The sequence below is a fragment of the Panthera onca genome, chromosome A1 (genome assembly GCF_046562875.1).
Source record: "Panthera onca isolate mPanOnc1 chromosome A1, mPanOnc1 haplotype 2, whole genome shotgun sequence".
Lineage (NCBI taxonomy): Eukaryota > Metazoa > Chordata > Mammalia > Carnivora > Felidae > Panthera > Panthera onca.
Window position 1 is genome coordinate 135,028,437 of NC_138339.1, and position 22,937 is coordinate 135,051,373.

The window sequence follows — 22,937 nt, forward strand, 5'->3', positions numbered from 1 at the left end:
TTGTTTACGTTTTACGTATATATGACTGAAAAGGGTTTTATACACACAGCCTTGTATGCTTTATGGCTCATTAAGGCAGTTTTATTATATATATATTTATTTACTTATTAAAAAGATTTAATTTTTTAAAGTAATCTCTACCCACAGTGTGGGGCTTGAACTCACAACCCCAAGATCAAGAGTCCCATGCTCTACCAAACTGAGCCAGCCAGGTGCCCCCACAGGCATTGGTTTTCATTTCATTTCATTTCCTATCATTTCATTTCATTTCATTTCATTTCATTTCATTTCATTTCATTTCATTGTGTGCTTATTTATTTATTTATTTTTAAATTCATACATTTATTTTGAGAAAGAGAGAGAAAGAGAATCCCAAGCAGGCTCTATGCTGTCAGCCCAGAGCCCAACACGGAGCTTGATCCCACCAACTGTGAGATAAGACCTGAGCTAAAATCCACAGTCTAACACTTAACTGAGCCCCCAGGTGCCTGCCAAAGGCATCGCTTTTAAACAGCAAGTTTACAAACCAGTAGAGCTAATAACTAAGGTCAGCAAGGTTACAGGATACAAGATAAAATACAAAGACCACTTGCATTCCTTTACTTTGACCATAAGCATTCTCAAAATGAAATTCTGAAGAATTTGACACTAGTGTCAAAAAGAATAAAATACTTAAGAATAAATTCAACAGGGGCTCCTGGCTGTCTCAGTTAGTAGAGCATGCAACTCTTGATCTCAGGGTTGTGGGTTCAAGCCCCACGTTGGACATGATTACTTAAAAATAAAATCTTTAAAAAATAATAAATACAACAAAGTAAGTTGGAGTCTTTCACACAGGAATTACTACAGAGTATCATTGAAAGTAATTAAAGAACACCTAAGTCAATGTAAAGACTTTTTACTGTTTGGGAAACTTAGTATTATTGTAGCCTAAGATCAATACTGTCCAAGTAATCTACAGATTCATTGCAATCCCTTTCCAAATGTCAGCTAGCTTCTTTGCAGAATTGACAGGCTGATCCTAAAATTCAGATGAAATGCAAAGGACCCCAAGCAGCCAAACAGTCTTGAAAAATACCAAAGGGGGACCCATATGTCCTAATACTGCAACTTAGTATAAAAAATTCCATATAAAAAATTCAAGAATATGTACTGGCATCAGGATAGACATAAAAATGAGTGGAATAACAGTCCAGAAATAAACCCTTCGAGTTACGGTCAACTGATTTTTGATAAGGGTGCCAAGACATTTCAGTGGAGGGAAAAACTAGTCTTTTTAACAAATGGTGCTTGGACAACTAGATATCCAAGTATGTACATATGAAAGTAGACCCCACCTCTTCCTGTACACAAAAATTAACTCCTAATGTATCAAAGACCTGAATGTGAGAGCCAGAACTATCAAACTCTTAGAAGAAAACATAGGAATAGGTTTTTGTGGCCTTGGATTAGGCAATGGTTTCTAGGATATGACCCTTAAAACATAACCAACATGAGATAGACTTCATCAAAAATAAAACTTTCGTGCTTCAGGGGCGCCTGGGTGGCTCAGTCGGTTGAGCGACCGACTTCAGCTCAGGTCATGATCTCACGGTTTGTGAGTTTGAGCCCCGTGTCGGGCTCTGTGCTGACAGCTCAGAGTCTGGACTCTGATTCTGTGTCTCCCTCTCTCTCTGCCCCTCCACCACTCATGTTGTGTCTCTCTGTGTCTCAAAAATAAATAAACAATAAAAAAATTAAAAAAATAAAAAAAAAAAAACTTTCGTGCTTCAAAGGGTACTATCAAAAAGATGGACAGAACAACCTACAGAATGGGAGAAGGTATTTGCAAATCCTTTATCTGATAACATATTGGTATCTAGAATAAATAAAAGACTCTTAAAATTCAGCAATATAAAACACAATCCAGGGGTGCCCGAGTGGTTAGTCGGCTAAGCCTCTGATTCTTGATTTCGGCTCAGGTCATGATCTCAGGGTTTGTGAGTTCGAGCCTAAATCGGGCTCCTCGAAGACAGCGCAGAGCTTGCTTGAGATTCTCTGTGTCCCTCTCTCTCTCTAAGCCCCTCCCCCATGTCAGAAATAAATAATAAACATTAAAAAAATTAACCAATATATCCAACACTAGAGCAGTAGCTAAGTAAAATTTAGTCTGCCATCATGGTGAAGTACTGTGCAGTGATTTTTTTTAAACAGCTCTTAACTTAGGTAAAAGGTGTAAGAGCAAATTAGTTTGTACAATCTCAAGTAAATAGAAATGAACATTGAAGAGATTTGAAGGCCCTATACCCAATTATGAGGAGAGATTTCATTATGCTTACGAGCCATGACTTTTTGCCTGTTTGATACTTTCTGATTAAAACATTTTTTCCTGCAGTGAGCACATACTTGTTTTAAAGTTTCTTTAGTTTGAGAGGGAGTGAGAGTGAGAGAGAGTGAGCCAGCATGAGCCCGGTAGGGGCAGAGACAGAGGAGGAGAGAATCTCAAGCAGGCTCCACACTATCAGTGCAGACCCCGATGTGGGGCTTGATGCTATGAACTGTGAGATCATGACCTGAGCCGAAATCAAGAGTCGGATGCATAACTGACTGAGCCATCTGAGCACATAATTTTTTAACTTTTTTTATTGTAAAAAAATATGTGTGTGTTTGTGTGTGTGTAAAAACATATATGTATATATATTTTGTATTATGTATATAATATAAAATGTATCATTTTAACCATTTTAAGTGTATACTTCTGTGGCATTAAGTACATGTTCATTGTTGTGCAACCATCACCATCATCCATCTCCAGACCTTTTTTGTTTTCCCAACATCATCCCCATTAAAAACCACCTCCGTATTTCTGCCTTCTTCCAGCCCTTGGCAACCATCATTCTCCTTTCTTTCTTTTCTGGATTTGACTCTTCTAAGAACCTCCTATAAGTAGAATCACCACCCAATATTTGTCCTTTTGTGACTGGCATAGCATGTCTTAAAGGTTGCAACGTGTGTCAGAATTTTCTTCCTTTTTAGGGCGGAAGGTTATTCCCTTGTATGTATTTACCACATTTGGTTGATTCATTCATTCATTTAAAAAAATTTTTTTTAAATGTTTATTTATTTTTGAGGGAGAGAGAGACAGAGCGTGAGCAGGGGGAGGGGCAGACAGAGAGGGAGACACAGAATCCAAAGCAGGCTCCAGGCTCCAGGCTCTGAACCGTCGGCACAAGTCTGATGTGGGGCTCAAACTCGCAAACCATAAGATGATGAGCTGAGCTGAAGTTGGACGCTTAACCAACCGAGCCACGCAGGCGCCCTGATTCGGGCATTTATTGATAGACACTTGGGCTGCTGCTACCTTGCAGCTCCTGTTTTTTGTTTTTATTTTTGTCTCCACCTTGTGGCTGTTACGAACAGTGCAGCTCTGAGCATAGGTCTCCTCTTACCTGTTCAAGTTCCTGTTTTCACTTCAATTGGTTAGGTACCCAGAAGTGGATTGATAGGCATATGGTAATCCTGTGATTCATTTCTTGGAAAGTTACACAGTCTTCCACAATGACTGCTCCGTTTTACACTAAATGTTTGTGGAGTTGGGGAGGGGATATAATTTCACATTTAGAGAAAAGTTACATGACTAACACAAGAAATTCCTGTATACCCTTGAACAAAATTCACCCACTACTTACTTGTTTCCCCATTTGTTTTATCACTTTCTTTCTCTCTGGCAGCACGCACACACATAAACTGTGGGTGCATGTTGTTTTTTAACCTTTGGGGAAAGGTGAAGACATTGTGTTGGTGTATTTCTTAAGAAGGACACTGTGCCATATAACTATGTATGATAAGGTTATTAAAATCAAGAAATTTGACATCAGTGCAATCCTTATGATAGAGTTTAAAAAAATTTTTTTCATGTTTTTTATTTTTGAGAGAGAGTGATCAAGTGGGTGAGGGGCTGAGAGGGAGGGAGGGAATCCATAGCGGTTCCTCGCTGAAAGTGGAGCGTCCGATGTGGGGCTCAAACTCACGAACCATGAAACCATGACCTTAGCTGACGTCAGACGTTAACCGACTGAGCCATCCACGTGCCCCCTTATGCTACAGTTTAAATCAGAAAATAAACTGGGGTGCCTGGGTGGCTCAGTCTGTTAAGTGTCCAACTCTTGGTTTCGGCTCAGGTCATGATCTTGTGTTTCGTGAGATTGAGCCCCGCGCCAGGCTCTGTGCTGACATCACGGAGCCTGCTTGGGATGCTCTCTCTCCCTCTCTGTCTTTCTGCCCTTCCCCTTCTCTCTCTCTCTCTCTCTCTCTCTCTCTCTCTCTGTCTCTCAAATTAAATAAACTTAAAAAAAAGAAAACACAGTTGAGATAGGCTGTGATTTGAGGCCATCTGTCAGTGTGCGCTAAGTACTGAAATGGGCATTAACGTGTGTTTGTGTATTTTTAAAGGGAGAAGTTTGTTAGAACTTGGAGGAAACAATGCCATCATTGGTAAGGCCGCCCTTTATTTGTTTGCTGTTGAGAATAGCTTCGGTAGCCATGGTGACCATACAGAACTTGGGTGGACACTTTCTTCCCTCCTCTGTTGTGTGCGTCTAAGACCTAATTTTAGGTTTCAGAGTTTCACTTGTGAGATACGACACAAAGGTTTGAAGGCAGAGATAACTAGGAAGGACAGGTGTTCATGCTGGGAAATGTTACCTGGGGCTTCGAGCCTGTGTCTGAGCCTTTGTAGCTTGTCATGATTTCTTGTTTTTCCTTCTGCTTTCTGAAAACTGGCCACATGTTTTTCTAAAGTAAGTAACTCTTACATGACTCGTTGATTCCTTTATATATTAAAAAATTAGTTTGTCTATAGCAAGATCTTGGTTGAGTGCTTTTTTATTGGGAAGGATCACTTCCTTAAAGCATTTTATCACTTAACCCATAGGCTTGGAGTTTACCCAATTCTCATTTTCAGTTGTCGGGCACAAAATAGGTTATCAGCCTTTTGTGGATAATGCACATCTATGGATTGAGATTTAATAGAAGCATGGACTTTGTGATAAGAAGGCAAAACCTGGTAATTTGTATATTGCCATTGTTACCATGTGTAGATGCCTATATTGTTGTGGTGAACACCAGAAGTTTAAAAAGCATGTGGCGATGGGTTTGTTCGGGTTGGACTTCTTATCTAGAGAGTGTTCATTTGCAAATAGTTAGCATTTAGTGAGCCCTGGGTAGTTGCAGGGACTGTGCTCAGCTGTTTCATATGAGTTTATTTCCTTTAATCCCCACAAAAATCCTGTCAGGTGCCTACCATTATTAATCTCCTGTGACAACTGTACTGAGGTAAAGACCATAGAGCTCGTTATTCTGCCTTAATGGAGGCTTCGTGGTGTGAACATGCTTACATCACTGGGGTAATGCTGACACTCTCTTCCTGAGCTTTCTGATGGCATCATCTGGTCGACCGGTTAGCCCGTCTACATGGCGACACTGACAGGTGTGTGTTTTGTTTCTCCAAGCTTTTGAGGATGCAGACCTCAGCTTGGTCGTTCCGTCGGCTCTCTTCGCAGCCGTGGGGACAGCGGGCCAGAGATGTACCACTGCGCGGCGCCTGGTGAGTGTGTCGGCGTTGGGCGCGTGACATTGTCTTCACGACCCACTTGGTTACACGTTGCGCTGTTAGGAAGTGGTGTACAAGTATTGCTGGAAAAGTGTGTTCCCGTAGACACAACACATCTGTGGCCCTGATACACTCTTGTGTGCTCAAGGCTGATCAACCAGAGATTGTGCCCAAGCTACAAGTGGTGGAGCTGGACTGGGGACGGAGACCTCAAACAATATGGACAAAGTCCAATGTCACTTGGAGAATAAAATCAGCTATAAGTTTGAAGAGTTCGAAAATTATTCACTAAAGGATATAGAGCCTTGGCTTCGTTATAAAAACACTTCAGTAAAACATAAAGATACTAATTTGGGGCCCATAAGTCTGGTCTTACATTTCTAGACTTGATGTGACATGGTTTATTGAAAAGCAAAGGTGGGTTGTCTCTGGATGAATGTATAGTCTGTGCACACATATATAGGACACATTATTATTAAGTGCACAGAGGGAGATGTGATTTAGCATCAGCGTATGGGGTTTGGGAAGTTTAATGTCTGTACTTATATTTGAGCTGGATTTCGGTTTTGTGTGGGGTATCAGCCTGATTTTCATGGCTCTCATGGTCCTGAAAACTCAGTACTACAACCAAGCAAGTTTTGATTAGGTACAAAGTGTGGCTACATTTGACATTTTAAAAATTATTATTGTTGAGTTTTCCTCTTGTAATTAAAAATTTCAAACAGTTGTACATTTAAATTACAGAGAAACTGGCTTTGTGTTTTTACTCTTAGCCTCAATATGAACCAATTCTTTTTTTTTTTTTTTTTCAACGTTTTTTTTTTTTTTTTTTTTTTTTTATTTTTGGGACAGAGAGAGACAGAGCATGAACGGGGGAGGGTCAGAGAGAGAGGGAGACACAGAATCCGAAGCAGGCTCCAGGCTCTGAGCCATCAGCCCAGAGCCCGACGCGGGGCTCGAACTCACGGACCGCGAGATCGCGACCTGGCTGAAGTCGGACGCTTAACCGACTGCGCCACCCAGGCGCCCCTGAACCAATTCTTTATAAGGTTAACATAATCCAAATTAGAATAAAACGGGTCTGGAAATTAAGCCTACTTTTTCTGTAACTTTTCATACTCATTTTTTCTCTATTTTATAACAGTTGGAGATCTGTCTTTCCTTTGTTTTTCTATAGTTGTTCTCCAAAAACATTTGAGATACGATATTCATAGAATGTTTACAATTTGTTGAATTTACTTTAGACCTTTATTACACTAATGCTAAGAAGGAAACAGGTCGTCCAAAAGATTATAATTTTAATGATATGTGAAATGTGAAATGACATGGAAGTCAAGCCTTCGTATATTCAGCTAAGTTTTACTTTTCCTTTGTGTCTTGGAGCAAGTATACAAGTCCATGCTTTACATGTAGTGTTAAACATTAAAGGATGCTATTAGTCATTGCCCAGATTGGTTTTCATAGGGACAGTGATGTGTAGAAAAACCCATTCCAGTACTGTGGACCTCTCCATGACTGCCAATCCATTTGCTACATGAAAACCGACCCAGAGAATGGATGGCTGGACCAGTTCACCCCTGTCAGTGGGAACATAGCTTGGAGCTCACATCCTACCTAGTGTGAGTCCAAAGGCGGTCCTCCTGGTTGAGTCCTCCCTCTGGAGACCTAATCCGCCAAGAGCATGCTATTACACAACAGCCACACCAAGGCAGACCAAACAGCTGCCAATATGTGTTCACCACAACTGGGACAGATACACTTGAGGTTCTCTGGTAATTAAGATGTTGAATGCTTTAGAGTAAAAACAGGCATAATTGCTGTGTGAAGCTTGGCCAGACAGGTCCTTAGAAACTTGGTAAAGACAAGGCTTATGATTTCTGTTCAACATCTACCAAGTGGAAATTTATTATCTTAATGTAGTTATTAAAAGTAGGAATTAAATAATTAAAGAACGTATACTTCTGTTTGCTTTTGTTTTCAGAGATCACAGTGTCTAAGAACTAGTATGAACTATAAATTAGTACTATTAATAAAAATCGCACATTGTTGACAAATTTATGTGTTTATTTGAATCTTCCCTTGAATGTTTCTTTTATCGCTTAGTTTTTACATGAGAGCATCCATGATGAAGTTGTAAATAGACTTAAAAAGGCCTATGCACAAATCCGTGTGGGGAACCCTTGGGACTGTGAGTATCTGGTTGATTTCAAAGGTATTCCTTTTTGACAGTTGGTGTTACCAGTGTTTCTATCTCAGACTTTTTGTTTTTTCTTTTCTGAGGCCTGAGGGCATATGAAGCAGGTTATCGGGCACGTGGGGCATCAAGTCTGCTCCTAGCTTAGGATCCTGGGTGCTTGATGTAGGCTGGTGGGTGAGTCTCGGAGATGATGTTCAGATGGGATGACTTTGACGAGCTGCTTCTCTCTGCACTCTTTTTAAAAAAAATTTTTTTTTCTTTTATTAGCATTTATTTAGTTTTTGAGAGTCGGAGAAAGACAGAGTGCGAGCAGGGGAGGTGCAGAGAGAGGGAGACACAGAATCAGAAGCCGGCTCCAGGCTCCAAGCCGTCAGCACAGAGCCAGATGTGGGGCTCGAACCCCCAAATTGTGAGATCATGACCTGACCCAAAGTCAGTCGCCCAACCGACCGAGCCACCCAGGCGCCCCTCTCTGCACTCTTATGACCCTTGTGCAAGCCACCACCATTCTCATGGAAGGCTGCAAGAGTGTCCCCTCCCTGACCTGCCTGCTTCCACTTCTGCCTTCCAGAGAAGCCAGAATGGTTTTTTAAAACATGTAATTAGATGAAATAATTCATTTTCCTGCTTCATACACTCCAGTGACTTCTAATGGCTCTTCCGCTGAAACCTGGATCCCTTCCAAGTCTCTCTGGATCAGGCTCACAGTCTCTCATGACGTGACCTCTGCCTCCTCCCCTGCCCACCCCCTGACTGGCTGTGTACCATTTCCTCCCTTGCTCTCTGAGCTCCAGCTTTCCCATCTTTCTTGTAGAGCTCCCAGTGTCCACGCTCCGTTCTGCTACTCTTTCCGCTGGAGTCCTCTTCAGCCCGCTTTTCCTGTAACTGGTGCTCTAAGATTCCCCTGAGGCCTCCCTAGATCTCCCTTCTTCCTCTGTCCCCTGGCCACATTTAATGGTTTGGATTCCAGCAGCCATATAGGGCTGCATCTGTTTTTCCCTGTTCCGTTCCACACCAGCTCCTGAGCCTGTGAACTTCTTAGAGCATGATCTCATGGTCATGAATAAACGGATCGTATATTTTTAGTGCGGCACTCTGATTAATTGATAGCCATTCCTTTAACCCAGGGATTGGCAGATTTCACTACTTGCTTATGTAGAGAAACTTTAAGCAGGACGCAGTCCCACCCCCTGGTTTAAGTGTCTTCTGTGACTACTGTGGCAGAGACGGCCTGTGTCATGCAGAACGTTGACTATTTCCTGTCTAGCCTTTTACCAGAAGAGTTTGCTGACTCCTTGTCTACACTGAGAGGCTGTCTGAAGGGGTGGGGCTGTTCATTGGGAAAGGTTTTCTAACAGTAATGATGCCTTTTGGGATGAAATGACACACATTCCTTTTTCTCTGCAGCTAATGTCCTCTACGGGCCACTCCACACCAAACAGTCAGTGAGCATGTTTCTTGGAGCAGTGGAGGAAGCAAAGAAAGAAGGTGGCACTGTGGTCTATGGTGGCAAGGTAATGACAGCCCAGCTCAGTAGTGACACATTTGCTTCCTTTCCTTTCAGCATGAGCAGGGCTCTGTGCAGATGGCGGAGGGTCCCCCAACTACTGACTTTGCCTTCTCCATCTTTTCATAAGGGGGAAATAGGTGTTTCAATGAGTGACAACATAAAATGCACGGAACACTTCTGGAAGGACACACAAGAAACTCCGAATCGTGATGGCTGTTGAATTGAGTCCCTGGGAATTTGTATGGAAGGGAGACCTTTCCATGGGACAGTACAAGACTTTGTATTCAGAGCAATCAGAATCTGTATTTAGTGGTTACTTTTAAAAGTCAGTTAAGGCAGGAAATCAAAGGATATGAAGCAGTTTCGCTGTAGATCTCTTGGCTGCAAGCGTTTCCACCACAAACGTTACTGTTGGATAACCAATCGGTTATAAGGCAATTTGGTATAAAGGCAACAAAAATAACTGGTTGACCGTTTGGTTGGGCAGTGTGTTGGTCTAGTCACTGGGTTGACTCCGGGGTTTCTTTTTTCCATTGATGGTGTACTCCCATTTTTGTATCACATAAATCTTAGCCCTGATGATGGTCACTGTAGTGGTGCCGAGTTCTGAACTCACGTTTCCCATGGAACTTTCAACTTTGCATTTCCCATAGAGCTTTGAAACGTCTGTCGGGACACGCAGCGACATGTGTAGAACAACAAACACAGGGTAGAAGGTTTTCATAGCACAATACAAAGCTCTGTTAAAAATATGTATCCTAGTATTTGGGAACTGATACCTCTGTTTTTTTTTAAATGTTTATTAAAAAATTTTTTTGTTAGAGGCACCTGGGTGGCTCAGGTCATGATCTCATGGTTTGTGGGTTTGAGCTCCGTGTCGGGCTCTGTGCTGACAGCTTGGAGCCTTGGAGCCTCCTTTTGATTCTGTGTCTCCCTGTCTCTCTGCCCCTCCCCCACTCACACTTTGTCTCTCTTGCTCACTTGCTCTCTCTCAATAAATAAAACATTTAAAAACATAAAAAATAAAATTTTTTTGTTAATGTTTATTTTTTGAGAGAGAGCAAGTAAGTCACATGTGGGAGTGAGGAAGGACAGAGAGAGGAAGATAGAGGATCTGAAGTAGGCTCCACACTGACAGCAGAGAGCCCGATGCAGGGCTTGAACTCATGAATCATAAGTTCACGACCTGAGCTGAAGCCAGACACTTAACTGACTGAACCACCAAGGCACCCCATTACATGTTTGCTTATTTTCGAGAGAGAGCGAGAGAGAGAGAGAGAGAGAGAGAGAGAGTGCAAGCTGGGGAGGGGCAGAGAGAGGAGGGGACAGAGGATCAGAAGCGGGCCCTGCTGACAGCAGAGCGCGCACACACACACACATGCCTTGTTAAATAGAGGTGTGTTTGTATATTTGTGTATTTTTTGTTACTCGTGTTACTTTTTTTTTCTTTGTGTAACATGTACGTAAGTTATGTAATGCAATGTGGTGTTACAGTAATAGATACTGCTGCCATGCATGGGATTGGGAGTTGATACAGTTGACTCTTGGAAAACACACAGCTCAAAGAATAATACAAACACAGTGGAGTCTAGACCACCCAACCATGGGCATCAAGAGTATTTTACAGAACGAATGCAAGCATTAGTTAACTGGACATGAACTAGTAATTTGGTTCCATGGAGGTTGGTTAGGAGAGTGTCTACAGTATACTCTTGGGGCTTTTGATTTTTGTACAGTATATATTGGTTTGCTAGGGCAGACTGGGTCATTTAAATGACAGAAATTGACACAGTTGTGGGGGCTGAGTCTAAAATCAAGGTCCTGGCAGAGTTTCTGGTGAGGCCTGTGTTCTTGGCATGCAGATGGCCACCATATTGGTGTGCTCACATGGCTTTTCCTTTGTGTTTCTGGTATCTCTTCCTCTTGTAGGGATGTCAGTTCTGGCTGATTAGGGCCCCTCACATGTGACCTCATTTGAACTTTAATTACTTGCGTAGAGATTCTGTTTCCAGGGGTGTCTGGGTGGCTCAGGCAGTTAAGCGTTGGACTTTGGCTCAGGTCATGATCTTGCAGTTTGTGGGAATGAGCCCTGTGTCAGGCTCTGTGCTGACAGCTCAGATCCTGGAGCCTGCTTTGGATTCTTTGTCTTCTTCCCCAGTCATGTGCGCGCGCGTGCTTTCTCTCTCTCTCTCTCTCTCTCAGAAAAAACATTCAAAAATGAATAAATAGATGTCCTGTCTCCAAATTCAGTCACACTGTACCAGTTAAAGCTTCAGTATAGGAATTTGGGGATGGTGGACACAGTACTGTCTTTATTTATTTATTTATTGTAATTTTTTTTTAATGTTTATTCATTTATTTTGAGAGAGAGAGAGAGGGAGAGAGAATCCCAAGCAGGTTTCATGCTGTCAGCATAGAACCCAGTGTGGGGCTCGAACCCACAAACTGTGAGGTCATGATCTGAGCTGGAATCAAGGGTCAGACATTTAAATACCTGAGCCACCCAGGGACCCCTCACATTACAGTCTTAAAACACAGATAGTATAGATGATGTATTTTTACATTGTATAGGTTTTTTAAAAAGCCACCTGTAACAGTGGTGTTTCAGTGTAACCTCATCCTTCTTTTTTCTATTTTTATCTGACTGACTAACTTAGGAGCGATAGGAGGCAGAGAACGTTTTCATTCGTGATGACGTTATTTTTGGGAAATAATTCACCTGTAAATGGTGTTTGTCTGTTTTTTTTTAAATTTTCCTCCACAAGTACGGCAAAGGTTGTATCTGATGACCCAAAGTAGCAGAAAAGAAAATGCTTTCATTCTTGTGATTTTACTTCTCTACTGAAGGTTATGGATCGCCCTGGAAATTACGTAGAACCAACCATTGTGACAGGTCTGGCCCACGATGCGTCCATTGCCCACACAGAAACGTTTGCTCCGATCCTTTATGTCTTTAAATTCAAGGTAAAAATGGATTCTGTTTGCTTTTTCTCTAGTTTAATGTTGAAAAAACAAATGAGAAGAGTAAAGAAAATGAAAGTATGTGAAATTTCACTGTTAGCCTATAGGGAGGTTTTAGGTAGTTACTCTGCAAAAAAAACTGCCTGTGGGGAATAAAAGACAGGCACCTATGCCCTTCTCGGCTAAGGTTAGATAAAAACTGACTGCCACCCCTCCCAGGTCCACTCTCTGCAATCCCAAGAGATTGAATCAAGATTGGAATGTGCCGTAATTAACAGTTAAAAAATAATGAGAATTGTGTCTTTTTATAGTTAGATGATGTTTAAAAAACTTAAATGGTTTATCACTGGTTTACATGATGTCACTAGAGGTATAATTTCATGTTTTATAGTGTGTGTGTGACTAAATTCTTGAGCAAATTATTTAGTGTCTCTTGCCTAATCTTTAAACCGTGGATAATATAAAACCTGTATCATCGGATGAGGATTAAATAACTAAGTGTACTGTAAGCAGTTAGATCTGTGGGTTGTGCATAATTGGAGCTCTGTAAATTAATTCTTACATAGTAGCTTGAATGGAAGCATGTACTCCTCTGTTTCTCAGAGCACAATTAAGGGAAAAACACACAAAGCTGTGTATCAGAGAAACGGAATTAGTAGGTTAATCTTTAGTTTACTTTTGTGCGCTAAAGTTACACGTCTTATGAATGTACCATTGTGAGCTTGGACCTGGATTCTGTATCATTCCACTGTCTGTCCTCTTAGAGTGAAGAAGAAGTGTTTGCATGGAATAATGAAGTAAAACAGGGACTTTCAAGTAGCATCTTTACCAAGGATTTGGGCAGAATCTTCCGCTGGCTTGGGTATAACTTTGTCTATTTTGAAAACTTATGTAAGTCTAATTTGTCTCGTGAATGGACTTATAAAAAAGAAAGTGAAGCCATCCTAGTTGAAATAAGTATTTGAGCATCTAGAGTCTTAGAGGTTTGGATTTTTTGTTTGTTGGGTTTCTTCTTTTTTTTTTTTTTTTAATTTTTTAGTGTTTATTTTTGAGAGAGAGAGAGAGACCGAGCTTGAGCAGAGAAAGTGCAGAGAGAGAGGGAGACACAGAATTCAAAGCACGCTCCAGGCTCTGGGCTGTCAGCACAGAGTCCAATATGGGGCTTGAACCCATGGACTGGGAGATCATGACCTGAGCTGAAGTCGGCCGCTTAACCGACTGAGCCCCCCCAGACAGCCGTTGTTTGTTTTGTTTCTTAATTTCCTAATGGGTTGCTCTCAACCATGCTTCCCTTTTTACACACAGGCCGAAAGGATCAGACTGTGGCATTGTAAACGTCAATATCCCAACGAGTGGGGCAGAAATTGGAGGTGCATTTGGTATGTAAAGAATCCTTTTCCATGTTGGGGGCAGTATATTAAATGTTGGCGTTGCCATAACAAAATACCATGGACTGGGTGGCTTAAACAACAGAAATTTATTTTCTCACAGTTTTGAAGGCTGTGAGTCCAACCAAGGTCAAGGTTTCGGCAGTGTTGGTTTCTCCTGAAGCCTCTTTCCTGGCTTGTGGGCCTTACGTGGCTGTTTCTCTGTGGAGGCACATGTATCACTGCTATCCCCTCCTTTTTTCTGAGGACACCAGTCCTGTTGTTTTAGGGGCCCACCTTTATGGCTTCATGGGTTTTTTTCCTTATGACCTCATTTAACCTTAATTACCTCCTTAAAGGTTCTCTTGTCAAACACAGCCACATTCTAAGTATTGGAAGTTCCGTCTTCCAGTATGGGAATTTGGGGTGGGGACACAATCAAGAGAGCACAAGAAAAGCAGTAGTAGCTTTTAGAAAAGTTTGACTAAGAAACTGGAATAATAGAACTCAGTAAGATCCTGGTCTTACATGCTTGAGAGAGCTTATGTGTCATGTGCAGAGTTCTTGTCCAGGGTCTGACTTTTTTCTCCAATGCAGTATCCCATTAGAGCCAGGGCCCTTAAGATATGTGACCCCTTGAAATGGCATCTCTTTTGGGGGGAAATGGTCCATGACCCCGACAGCATTAAGAACCCTTGGCTTTAGGCATAAGCCAGCAAGTTTCACATGAAAAATTCTGGTTTTTAATTGCTAAGCAGTGTGCTAAGTGTCCAATGTTATCTTTTATTTTAGATAAAATCCTAAATTGGTTTTTTCACTGGGTTCTGCTTGTATTTTCTAAGTCTTGAGTTTTTTGTTTGTTTTAACGTTTATTTATTTTGAGAAAGAGAATCCCAAGCATGCCCCATGCTGTCAGCACAGAGCCTGAGATGGGTTCGATCTCGTGAACCTTGAGCTCATGATCTGAGTCGAGATCAAGAATCAGATGCTTAACCAACTGAGCCACCCAGGTTCCCCTCCACAGTTAATTTTTAGATGGAAAAAGCTGTTCTCCCACTTTTCCTCCTTCATTACCAGAGGCAACTACTTTGAGATTATTACTGGGGGGGAAAAAAACAAACATAAATTTACCTTTGAATTTACTTCAATTAAAAAAAAAGTTTTTATTTACTTATTTTTAATCATTTTTTTTTTTTTTTGATTGAGAGAGCGGGAGGGGGGAGGGGTAGAGAGAGAGGGAGAGAGAGGATCCAAAGAGCGTTGTGTACTGATAGCAGCAAGTTCGACATTGGGCTCGAACTCAACAACCTTGAGATCATGACCCGAGCTGAAGTCAGATGCTCAATCAACTGAGCCATCCAGGTGCCCCTAATTTTTATTTATTTATTTTAAGCACTCTCTCCACCCATCTTGGGGCTTGAACTCTTGAACCTGAGATCCAGAGTCACATACTCTACCAGCTGACCCAGCCAGGCGTCAAAGTAGTGTTTTAATTGCTTACTCTTCCTCAATTTTAGACATTATGTGTTGACCCTCTGTTAGGATAGATGAACCTTCTTAACCCTCCTTCTCTGTGTGTGTGGCATGACATTATCATGCCAGGAGAGATTAAGGGGAGACCAGAGGAACCAACCAAGCTTCTAAGAGTGCTCTCTCTCTCAGAGTCAACACAGGATGTGCTTAATTCTTCCAGCAGTGGATTGTGACAAAATACCTAAAATGTCATCTACCAGGAAAGCTCATTAGAGATTCAGCGCCCACAGCGTTTACTGGGGGCTGGTCATCTAGGCACCCTTTCCGAAATACCAACCTTTCCCTATACCAAAATTCCAGACTCCCTGAAGGAAAGCAGGTGTTTAACATAAACCCCGTTGTATGAAAATAGGTGAGGCCCAGTGAGACACTTGTATCTTTTAGGGAAAGTTTTATAGTGTTGGGAAAGGTATAGCAGCCAGGTTCCCAGATGCAGCAAGATCACAAGCCGTGCGTTTCCTGTGTAGTTGGCAGTAATGTTTCTTCAGATTTGTGACGTTGTTATCCATGGGCATTATGGTTTTTGGTATTGTGGTTGGAAAGCCCAGTCCACTTTGGTTTCTGATCTCTTTTCTTTTTTTTCCCATATCACAAAATTCGGGGTCTACTTTTTATGTCGGTGGAGACCACTGTAAAAAATTTTCTTGGCAGTGGGCCAGTGATGAGCATTAGAATATTGGGGCTCATTTTCAGTACTGGGGAGTTTTGACTAGTTTTGTTTTGATAATGTTTCTTTGACAATTATTTTCCCTTCCCTTTTTTTTTTTTTTTTTTTTTAAAGATTTTATTTTTAAGTAATCTCTACAGCTAACATGAGGCTTGAGTTTACAACCCTAAGATCAGGGGTCGCAAGCTTTACTGACTGAGCCAGCCAGGCACCCCAATTTTTCTCTTGCTAATTACTAGAACTATTACTTGAATACTAGCTCTTGAAGACTTGTCTAATTTTGTTATCTTTTTCCTCCTATTTTTCATCTTTTTGTTTTTTTGTTTTTTTTTTTTTTCCATATGGGAGATAACCTCAGAGTTTGTTGTTGTTTTTTTTTTTAAGTAATCTCTACATCCAGTGTGGGGCTTGAACCTACCACCCCGAGATCACGAGTCTTATGCTCTTCTGACTGAGCCAGCCAGGTGCCCCCTCAGATTTTTCTCTTAGCTCTTCTGTTAACTATTTTCTCCTCTGTTTAGTATCTGTATAGTATTTAGTATCTATTACTAAACACAACATCAAGACTTAATGTCTTGTGATTTGATGGCACACTTTTACATAGTATCCTTTTCTTGTATGGAATCATTAACTTCTTATAATCTAAGGATATTACCATAGCATTTAAAATATTATAAAAGCAGAGTATGTATATTGTAGATAATAATGTATAGCTAAGCATAAATGAGAAAAATTTTATTTCTACCATCTAGAGGTTTCCGATTTTAACACATTGTCTCATGGTAAGGTTGGTTTTCTTTTGCTTCTTGGCAAATTTGTTTCCTCTTTATTCCTCCCCCCCCCCCCCCCCCGCCCCCCTTCTAGTTCTTTCTTCCTGTTTATTTGGTTTATTTGATCTCTTTTTTGTTTGTAGAGGAGATACTCTGAGCTAAATGTAAACTCACTGGTTGGGTAGCTCTGGTCTTCTTTTGGTATCTTTCTGTGCTGCTGAGTAGGAGCCAGTAAAGACAAACTGCTCAAGAGATACAAGTTTCTTGTGTGTTTCTCTAGGAGGAGAAAAGCACACTGGCGGCGGCCGCGAGTCTGGTAGCGATGCCTGGAAACAGTACATGAGAAGATCCACTTGGTAAGACCAGGCTTTGGGAGGATGGGTTTGGGCTTCGAGCTGTTGATTGGAATGCTCTTTTAAAATTAAAAGCTCTTCTACTTCCTGTTCTGTGCACAGCTTCACTTAATTTTGGTTTGCTTCACTTAGTTTTGGTTCTTTCTTTCTTTCTTTCTTTCTTTCTTTCTTTCTTTCTTTCTAAGGCTATAACTATCTTTAAAAGTTTTTTAGTGTTTATTTTTGAGAGAGAGACGGAGCATGAATAGGGGAGGGGCAGAGAGAGAGAGAGGGAGACACAGAATCCAAAGCAGGCTCCAGGCTCTGAGCTGTCCGCACAGAGTCCGACACGGGGCTTGAACCCACAAGCCATGAGATCATGACCTGAGCTGAAACCAAGGGTTGGACGCCTGACTGACTGAGCCACCAGGAGCCCCGGGACCCATTTAATAGGGATATTGTTCCTCTCAGGAGAAAATCTAGGTATATAATTACTAGGCAAGATATTTATTTTCTAAAATATTGCATTGTATTTTATTTCTGTTGGAATGAGAATATCTATGTTTTTCCTTCTAGTTCAGTACAAGTTATTGAGAGATAAACGAAGAAAATTATATTCCCCATATTCTTGTGCCCTGAAGACTATGAATAACATGTTTGATAGGTGTTTTCCCAAATGTGTTTCTCTCCCTCTTTTTTTTTTCCCCCAACACTGGATCTATACTAACTTTGTCCTAATTTTGTTTTTCTTCACCAACTTGTATCTTGGACATCTCACCTTGTAATATATACAGATAGGCTAAATTTTCTTAATGGCATAAAATAGTCTATATTATGTGTGTACTACTCTTTTTGTAATTTGTTCATATTTTTTTCCCCTCTAGCACCATCAACTACAGTAAGGACCTTCCTCTAGCTCAAGGAATCAAGTTTCAGTAAAGGTGACAGTAAATCATCACAGCTCACATCACATCGCATCACATCACAGCTCACAGGCATTCTCGCAACTCTTTCTTCTGAAGACAAAGAAAAATTAAGATTTGCCCTGAATAAATAAATGCATTATTTTGAATATGCTTGGCTAATCTCTTAGCCCTGAGGCCCCAACTAAGTCAAGAGACTTATCTTTAAACAAATAAAAATACAGATGTCACAACATGAGCCATATTTAGTGACAGATTGGGTGAATTTTTATGTTGCTAGTAGTTCATGCTTTAAAAAAAATTTTATATTATAATTTAGAAGAAACTAGTAGATGCTATAGTAGGAATTTGGAAAAACACAGAATGGAGAAGAAAAAGGAAGTCTTCTTGGTAGGCTGAGTGTGAGTAAAGATTTCTGTAGTAAGTATTGATTCACCTTACCCTCGAGCATGTGCGGGGAAGAGTGGTGTTTGAAGGGAGTGTGTTGATGTTCGTGCACGTCGAGGAGCACAGCGCAATATCCGTGGGGAATGCCTTGCTTTGTGTGAAACGACTAAGGGTTATTCATCGCCATTACCGCTTGCCTTGCTCATGTCCACTTGTGTCCCCACAAAAGAGCTGTGCATGGTGGACCTAGGTTTTGCTCCTGCCGTAGAACCTGTACCCGCCAAGGGCTGTGCCTGTGTCTAATGAAAGTGTGCTGGGTTTCTTATGCAACATTAGACCGTTGACTTTAGCTATTATGTTTGTGCACTTGCCCTTGGATTTGTTCCGGGAGAATGACTACAGTGTGTGTGGCAGCCTGTGGTAGTAGTGACCTGAGGAACGTTCACTCGTTCGTGGCTGAGAATCTGCCTCCTCCTCTCAGGAAGCTGAGTCTTTGGAGTGGGTCATCCCAAGGTTTCCTGTTGAGTCCGCGTTGGCTCTTGAAGGTCTCCTGTCGTCTTGGCAGTCTGTACTCTCTTGTCAGTTTGGACCTGGGCGGAAGCCTTCCAAGAAGATAACATTTGTAGATAATTTGATGCATCAGGATGTATGGACAGATTTGGACAACTGGCAAAGAATGGGTTATGACCCAGAGAAGTAATAAGCAAATGAGAAAACCAGACAGTTATAAATTTATCAGGGTGGGAAAGGTATTTGTAATATGTCCGATGGCATAGCTGTGCTGGTGTTCACCAATGCACGCTGTTGTCAACCTTGAGTATTAAGCAAAATGCTGATGATGTGTACCTCTTGAGAGCTTGTTGGCCGGAAGAAGTCAGGGGTATATCAAAGAGGTGGACGGTTCATGTTCTTCAGTGGAAAATCAATAGTGCCTAAAATTACAAAAGAAATAGTAACAAAGGCTCATGCAGGTAGGGAGGTAAACTTTTAGGAATCATATACTGACAGGCCATTATTATTTTGTAAAATTCTGCAAGGTGATTTTTTGATTGAAATATTTTCTTATATCTTGGGTTTTTCCAGCGTATTATTTTTAAACAAATGTTCTAAATTACAAGCTGTGTCAGTGTTTTCACTTAACGTTTTTTACGTTTATAATTTCTGTTAGGAATTTTAGGAGGCTCTCCATCCTCCTGTGTATATGTTAAAGCCATGACATGGTGGCCGATTTCCTAGCATGCTGGGGTGACTGGCGGCCCTCGTCTTAGGTGTAGAAGCTGAGTAAAACGAATTCTGAAAGCTTTTTTTGAAACCAATTCATAATTTTTCTACATAATGTTTCTAGCAGTTACAAGGAAATGTTTTTGTCACAATGCTTATTAAAAAAAATTTTGCACTTAAATTGGCCCCCTTTGTTCTTTTTTACTGACCTAAGAAATAAAAGTTGGTTATTAGTGTTTCTTTTTTTTTTTTTTAATGTTTGAGAGAGCAAGCAGGAGGAGGGGCAGAGAGGGAGAGAGAATCCCAAGCAGGCTCCGCACTAGGAGCCCAGAGCCCGATGTGGGGCTTGACCCCACAGACTGTGAGATCATGCCCTGAGCTGAAATCCAGAGTCGGATGTTTAACCGAGTGAGCCACCCAGGCGCAAGCAAGTGGAGGTGTCCATCCGTGTGTGTTGTTACGGTCATATTTTTTCAGGTGCTAGCGATCCTGCAGCGTTTCGTGATCACCGTTTCCACGGAGCCCCTCATGACTGCTTGCATCTGCTACTGTAGTGGCACTGCCGGTTCCCCACCCGCCTGTGTGTGGACACAGGAGGTGGGGTTAGCGTGCCAGCTCCCACTCTGCCGTGAACCCTGTTTCTTGGCGTGTTGCTGTACTTCTCCAGGCCGGGGAGAGAGCATCCCGACGGCTGATCCTACGATCCTGACTCTTGTGTTTCCACCGGCAGGCGTCGGGATGCTCGATTGTTCTGGCTTCCCTTTGGGGAGGGGTGCACTCGTGATGAAGACCACACGCGGTGGTGATGGGGCAGTTTTCTCAAAGGCAATGTGGTGCAATTTTTTCACTCCTCTCTTCCCTATTGTGTAACCACAGATCATTCTTGGTGGCATTTGTTGTCCCTGGGAATGCTGAAGGGACTGAGGAGTGTGCCTCCTTGCCCTTCTGCCCTTCCCTAACACTCACAAATCTGTCTCCTGTTGCCTTCACTGTAACGTTATTATATCTGCCTGCTAGGTGTAGACATTTGCAGTGATGACTGTGCTTTCTCCCCTTTTCCTATTTATCCCCTCTTGAACGTAACTGCTCATGTTTGTTTTTTTTCCCTGCTGTTTGTTGACCTTAATGGGTTTTTACGAGGATATATGATGAGATTAAGTACCAGGACATTTAGTTTTCAGTTCCAGAAAATGTTCACACATTCTGATGCACTGAAGTTTTGGACTTTTCATGCAATCAAATTATTGATTTAAAAAAAAAAAAATCTTTATTTATTTACTTGGAGACGGGGGGAGAGAGAGAGTGAAAATCCCAAGTGGGCTCCACGCTCAGTGCGGAGCCCAATGTGGTGCTCGAACTCAAAACGATGAGATCATGACCTGAGCCAGAATCAAGAGTCAGACATTTAACTGACTGACTCATCCAGGCACCCACTTGGTTTCTTTTTTAAAGATTTTATTTTTCAGTACTCTCTACAAACAACGTGGGGCTTGAACTTAACAACTCGGAGATCAAGAGTCACATGCTGTGCCACCTGAGCCAGCCAGGTGCCCCACATCTGTTGATCTCTTATAGTTTTAACAATTTAAGTGTAGAAAGTTAGGTTATAGTCTACAGCCATACCACCCTGAATGCACTCGATCTCGTCTGATCTCAGAAGCTAAGCAGGGTCGGGCCTGGTTAGTACTTGGATGGGAGAAAGTTAGGTTATAAATTTTTCCTCTGCTTTTTCTTTTTTTAAAAGCTTTTTTTTTTTTTTTAAAGAATACTTGTGCACAGTTAAAAATTTAATGAACCTAGAATGCTTGAAACACAGGCTGTTCCTCTTACTTCCTGAAATGCCCCCCAATTTACCAGAATGACCTCCTGTACATTTTCTAGGGTTGCTGACCACCTCATTTCCTAAGTAATAAGATCCTCCTGCTGTTTTTCAGTAAATCAGTTGAGATGTTGTCTGCAGAGTTCTCAGTGTAATAGGTGAGGAATAACTTTTTTATTTTTTACGATTTTATTAAGTCATCTCTACACCCAACATGAGGCTCGAACCCACAACCCCAAGATCAGGAGTTGCCTGCTCTACTAACTGAGCCATCCAGGCCCCCTAGGATTAACTTCTTATCAGCTCTTCTCATTCCCCCCATTCCTCGTTTCTGTTGATAGCACAGCATTTGGTTAAGTCTGTAGTCATGATGTAATTATGACTGCAAAAGGCAATAAATCCTGTCTTAAAGTCGTGCGTACTTATCTTTTGTTTTTCCTGGAGTTAATAATTGTCCTTATTGCTTAATTGGCTCTATGTTTTTTCTGTCTTAGTGTAGTAAAATCCAACATAAACTTCATTTTAACCATTTTAATGTGTGCGGCTCAGTGGCATTTTGTACACTAACTCATCGGTGCAACCATCACCACTGTCTGGTTCCAGAACATTTTTATCACCCCTGAGGAAACCCCGTATCCGTTGAGCAGTCATTCCCCTTTCTCCCCTCTGCCCCAGTCCCTGGCGACCACCTGTCTGCTTCCCGTCTCTACGGATGATTTGTCTATTCTGGATATTTCATAAAAATGGACTATTACTAATGATTTCTAAATGCCTGAGTTGTGTCACATGCCTATTAATATTTGCCAGTTACTCACGTAGCTGTTTTTCATTTTTCCTGGAATCATCTCTCCCTGTGCTCTTTGTCCTCTGCTTCAGTTAGACTGGCCGCCCTGGGCTAGCTTGCAAGTGACATCTGTGGGTATCCCTTTGCCGCTCTTTGATATAGAGACTCTTGTTTCCTGGCTCCTATGCATTCCTTCTGATGGCATTGGTTATACAGTAGTTTTGGTGGGGCACATCCTGCAGAAACTTCCCGAGTATGGTGATTTGGAGGTAGTTTTTGCAAAGTCTTCTAGAGGAAAGGGCTTTGTTCCTAGTTGGAATGGAAGATTTGGTGTAGGGTTCTGGATGTAAAATACAGATTGTTTCATTTTATTTTTGTATTGGAAAGGCCCATAAGTGTTTTGTGGTATTGACCTGTTGATTTTTAGTCCATTTGACCTTTGGGTATATGTTATGATTTGATCTGAATTGATTTTCCCAACTCCAAATTTGATGAAATGAATTTCCCTTTCCCCACTGATGACTTGTGTAATACAGTGCATTCTTGTGGTTACCAAGATCTGTTTGTAGGTAGTATAAACGGATTCATTGATTGGTGTATATATGTGGTTGTGTATACACGACCAGCACGGAGCCCATTGCGGGGCTCGAACCCACAAGCTGTGAGATCATGACCTGAGCTGAAACCGGGAGTCGGATGCTTAACCGACTGAGCCACCCAGGCACCCCAATGAAAATTAAAATCTTGAAGCCGCAGGCAGTGGGCCTAGCTGGATCATTTGTGAAGTATTTTACCTGCCCGTTGTCTTTTTTTTTTTTTTTTAATTTTTTTTTAATGTTTGTTTATTTTTGACAGAGACAGAGCACAAGTGGGGGA

At 41.5% G+C, this 22,937-nt stretch overlaps 1 protein-coding gene across 1 annotated transcript in view; it reads left to right on the plus strand.

Annotated features, from left to right (window-relative positions):
- Nucleotides 1–17,999, plus strand: part of ALDH7A1 (aldehyde dehydrogenase 7 family member A1) — a 39,012-nt gene extending 21,013 nt beyond the window's left edge. Inside the window, exons 10-18 of the mRNA XM_060636242.3 lie at nucleotides 4,432–4,473; nucleotides 5,490–5,584; nucleotides 7,694–7,778; nucleotides 9,195–9,301; nucleotides 12,145–12,261; nucleotides 13,023–13,120; nucleotides 13,564–13,637; nucleotides 16,876–16,951; nucleotides 17,812–17,999. Of these exons, the coding sequence (XP_060492225.1) occupies nucleotides 4,432–4,473; nucleotides 5,490–5,584; nucleotides 7,694–7,778; nucleotides 9,195–9,301; nucleotides 12,145–12,261; nucleotides 13,023–13,120; nucleotides 13,564–13,637; nucleotides 16,876–16,951; nucleotides 17,812–17,866 (749 nt within the window). The 3' untranslated portion in view covers nucleotides 17,867–17,999. The remainder of the gene's footprint in view (nucleotides 1–4,431; nucleotides 4,474–5,489; nucleotides 5,585–7,693; nucleotides 7,779–9,194; nucleotides 9,302–12,144; nucleotides 12,262–13,022; nucleotides 13,121–13,563; nucleotides 13,638–16,875; nucleotides 16,952–17,811) is intronic.
- Nucleotides 18,000–22,937: the final 4,938 nt, after the last annotated feature.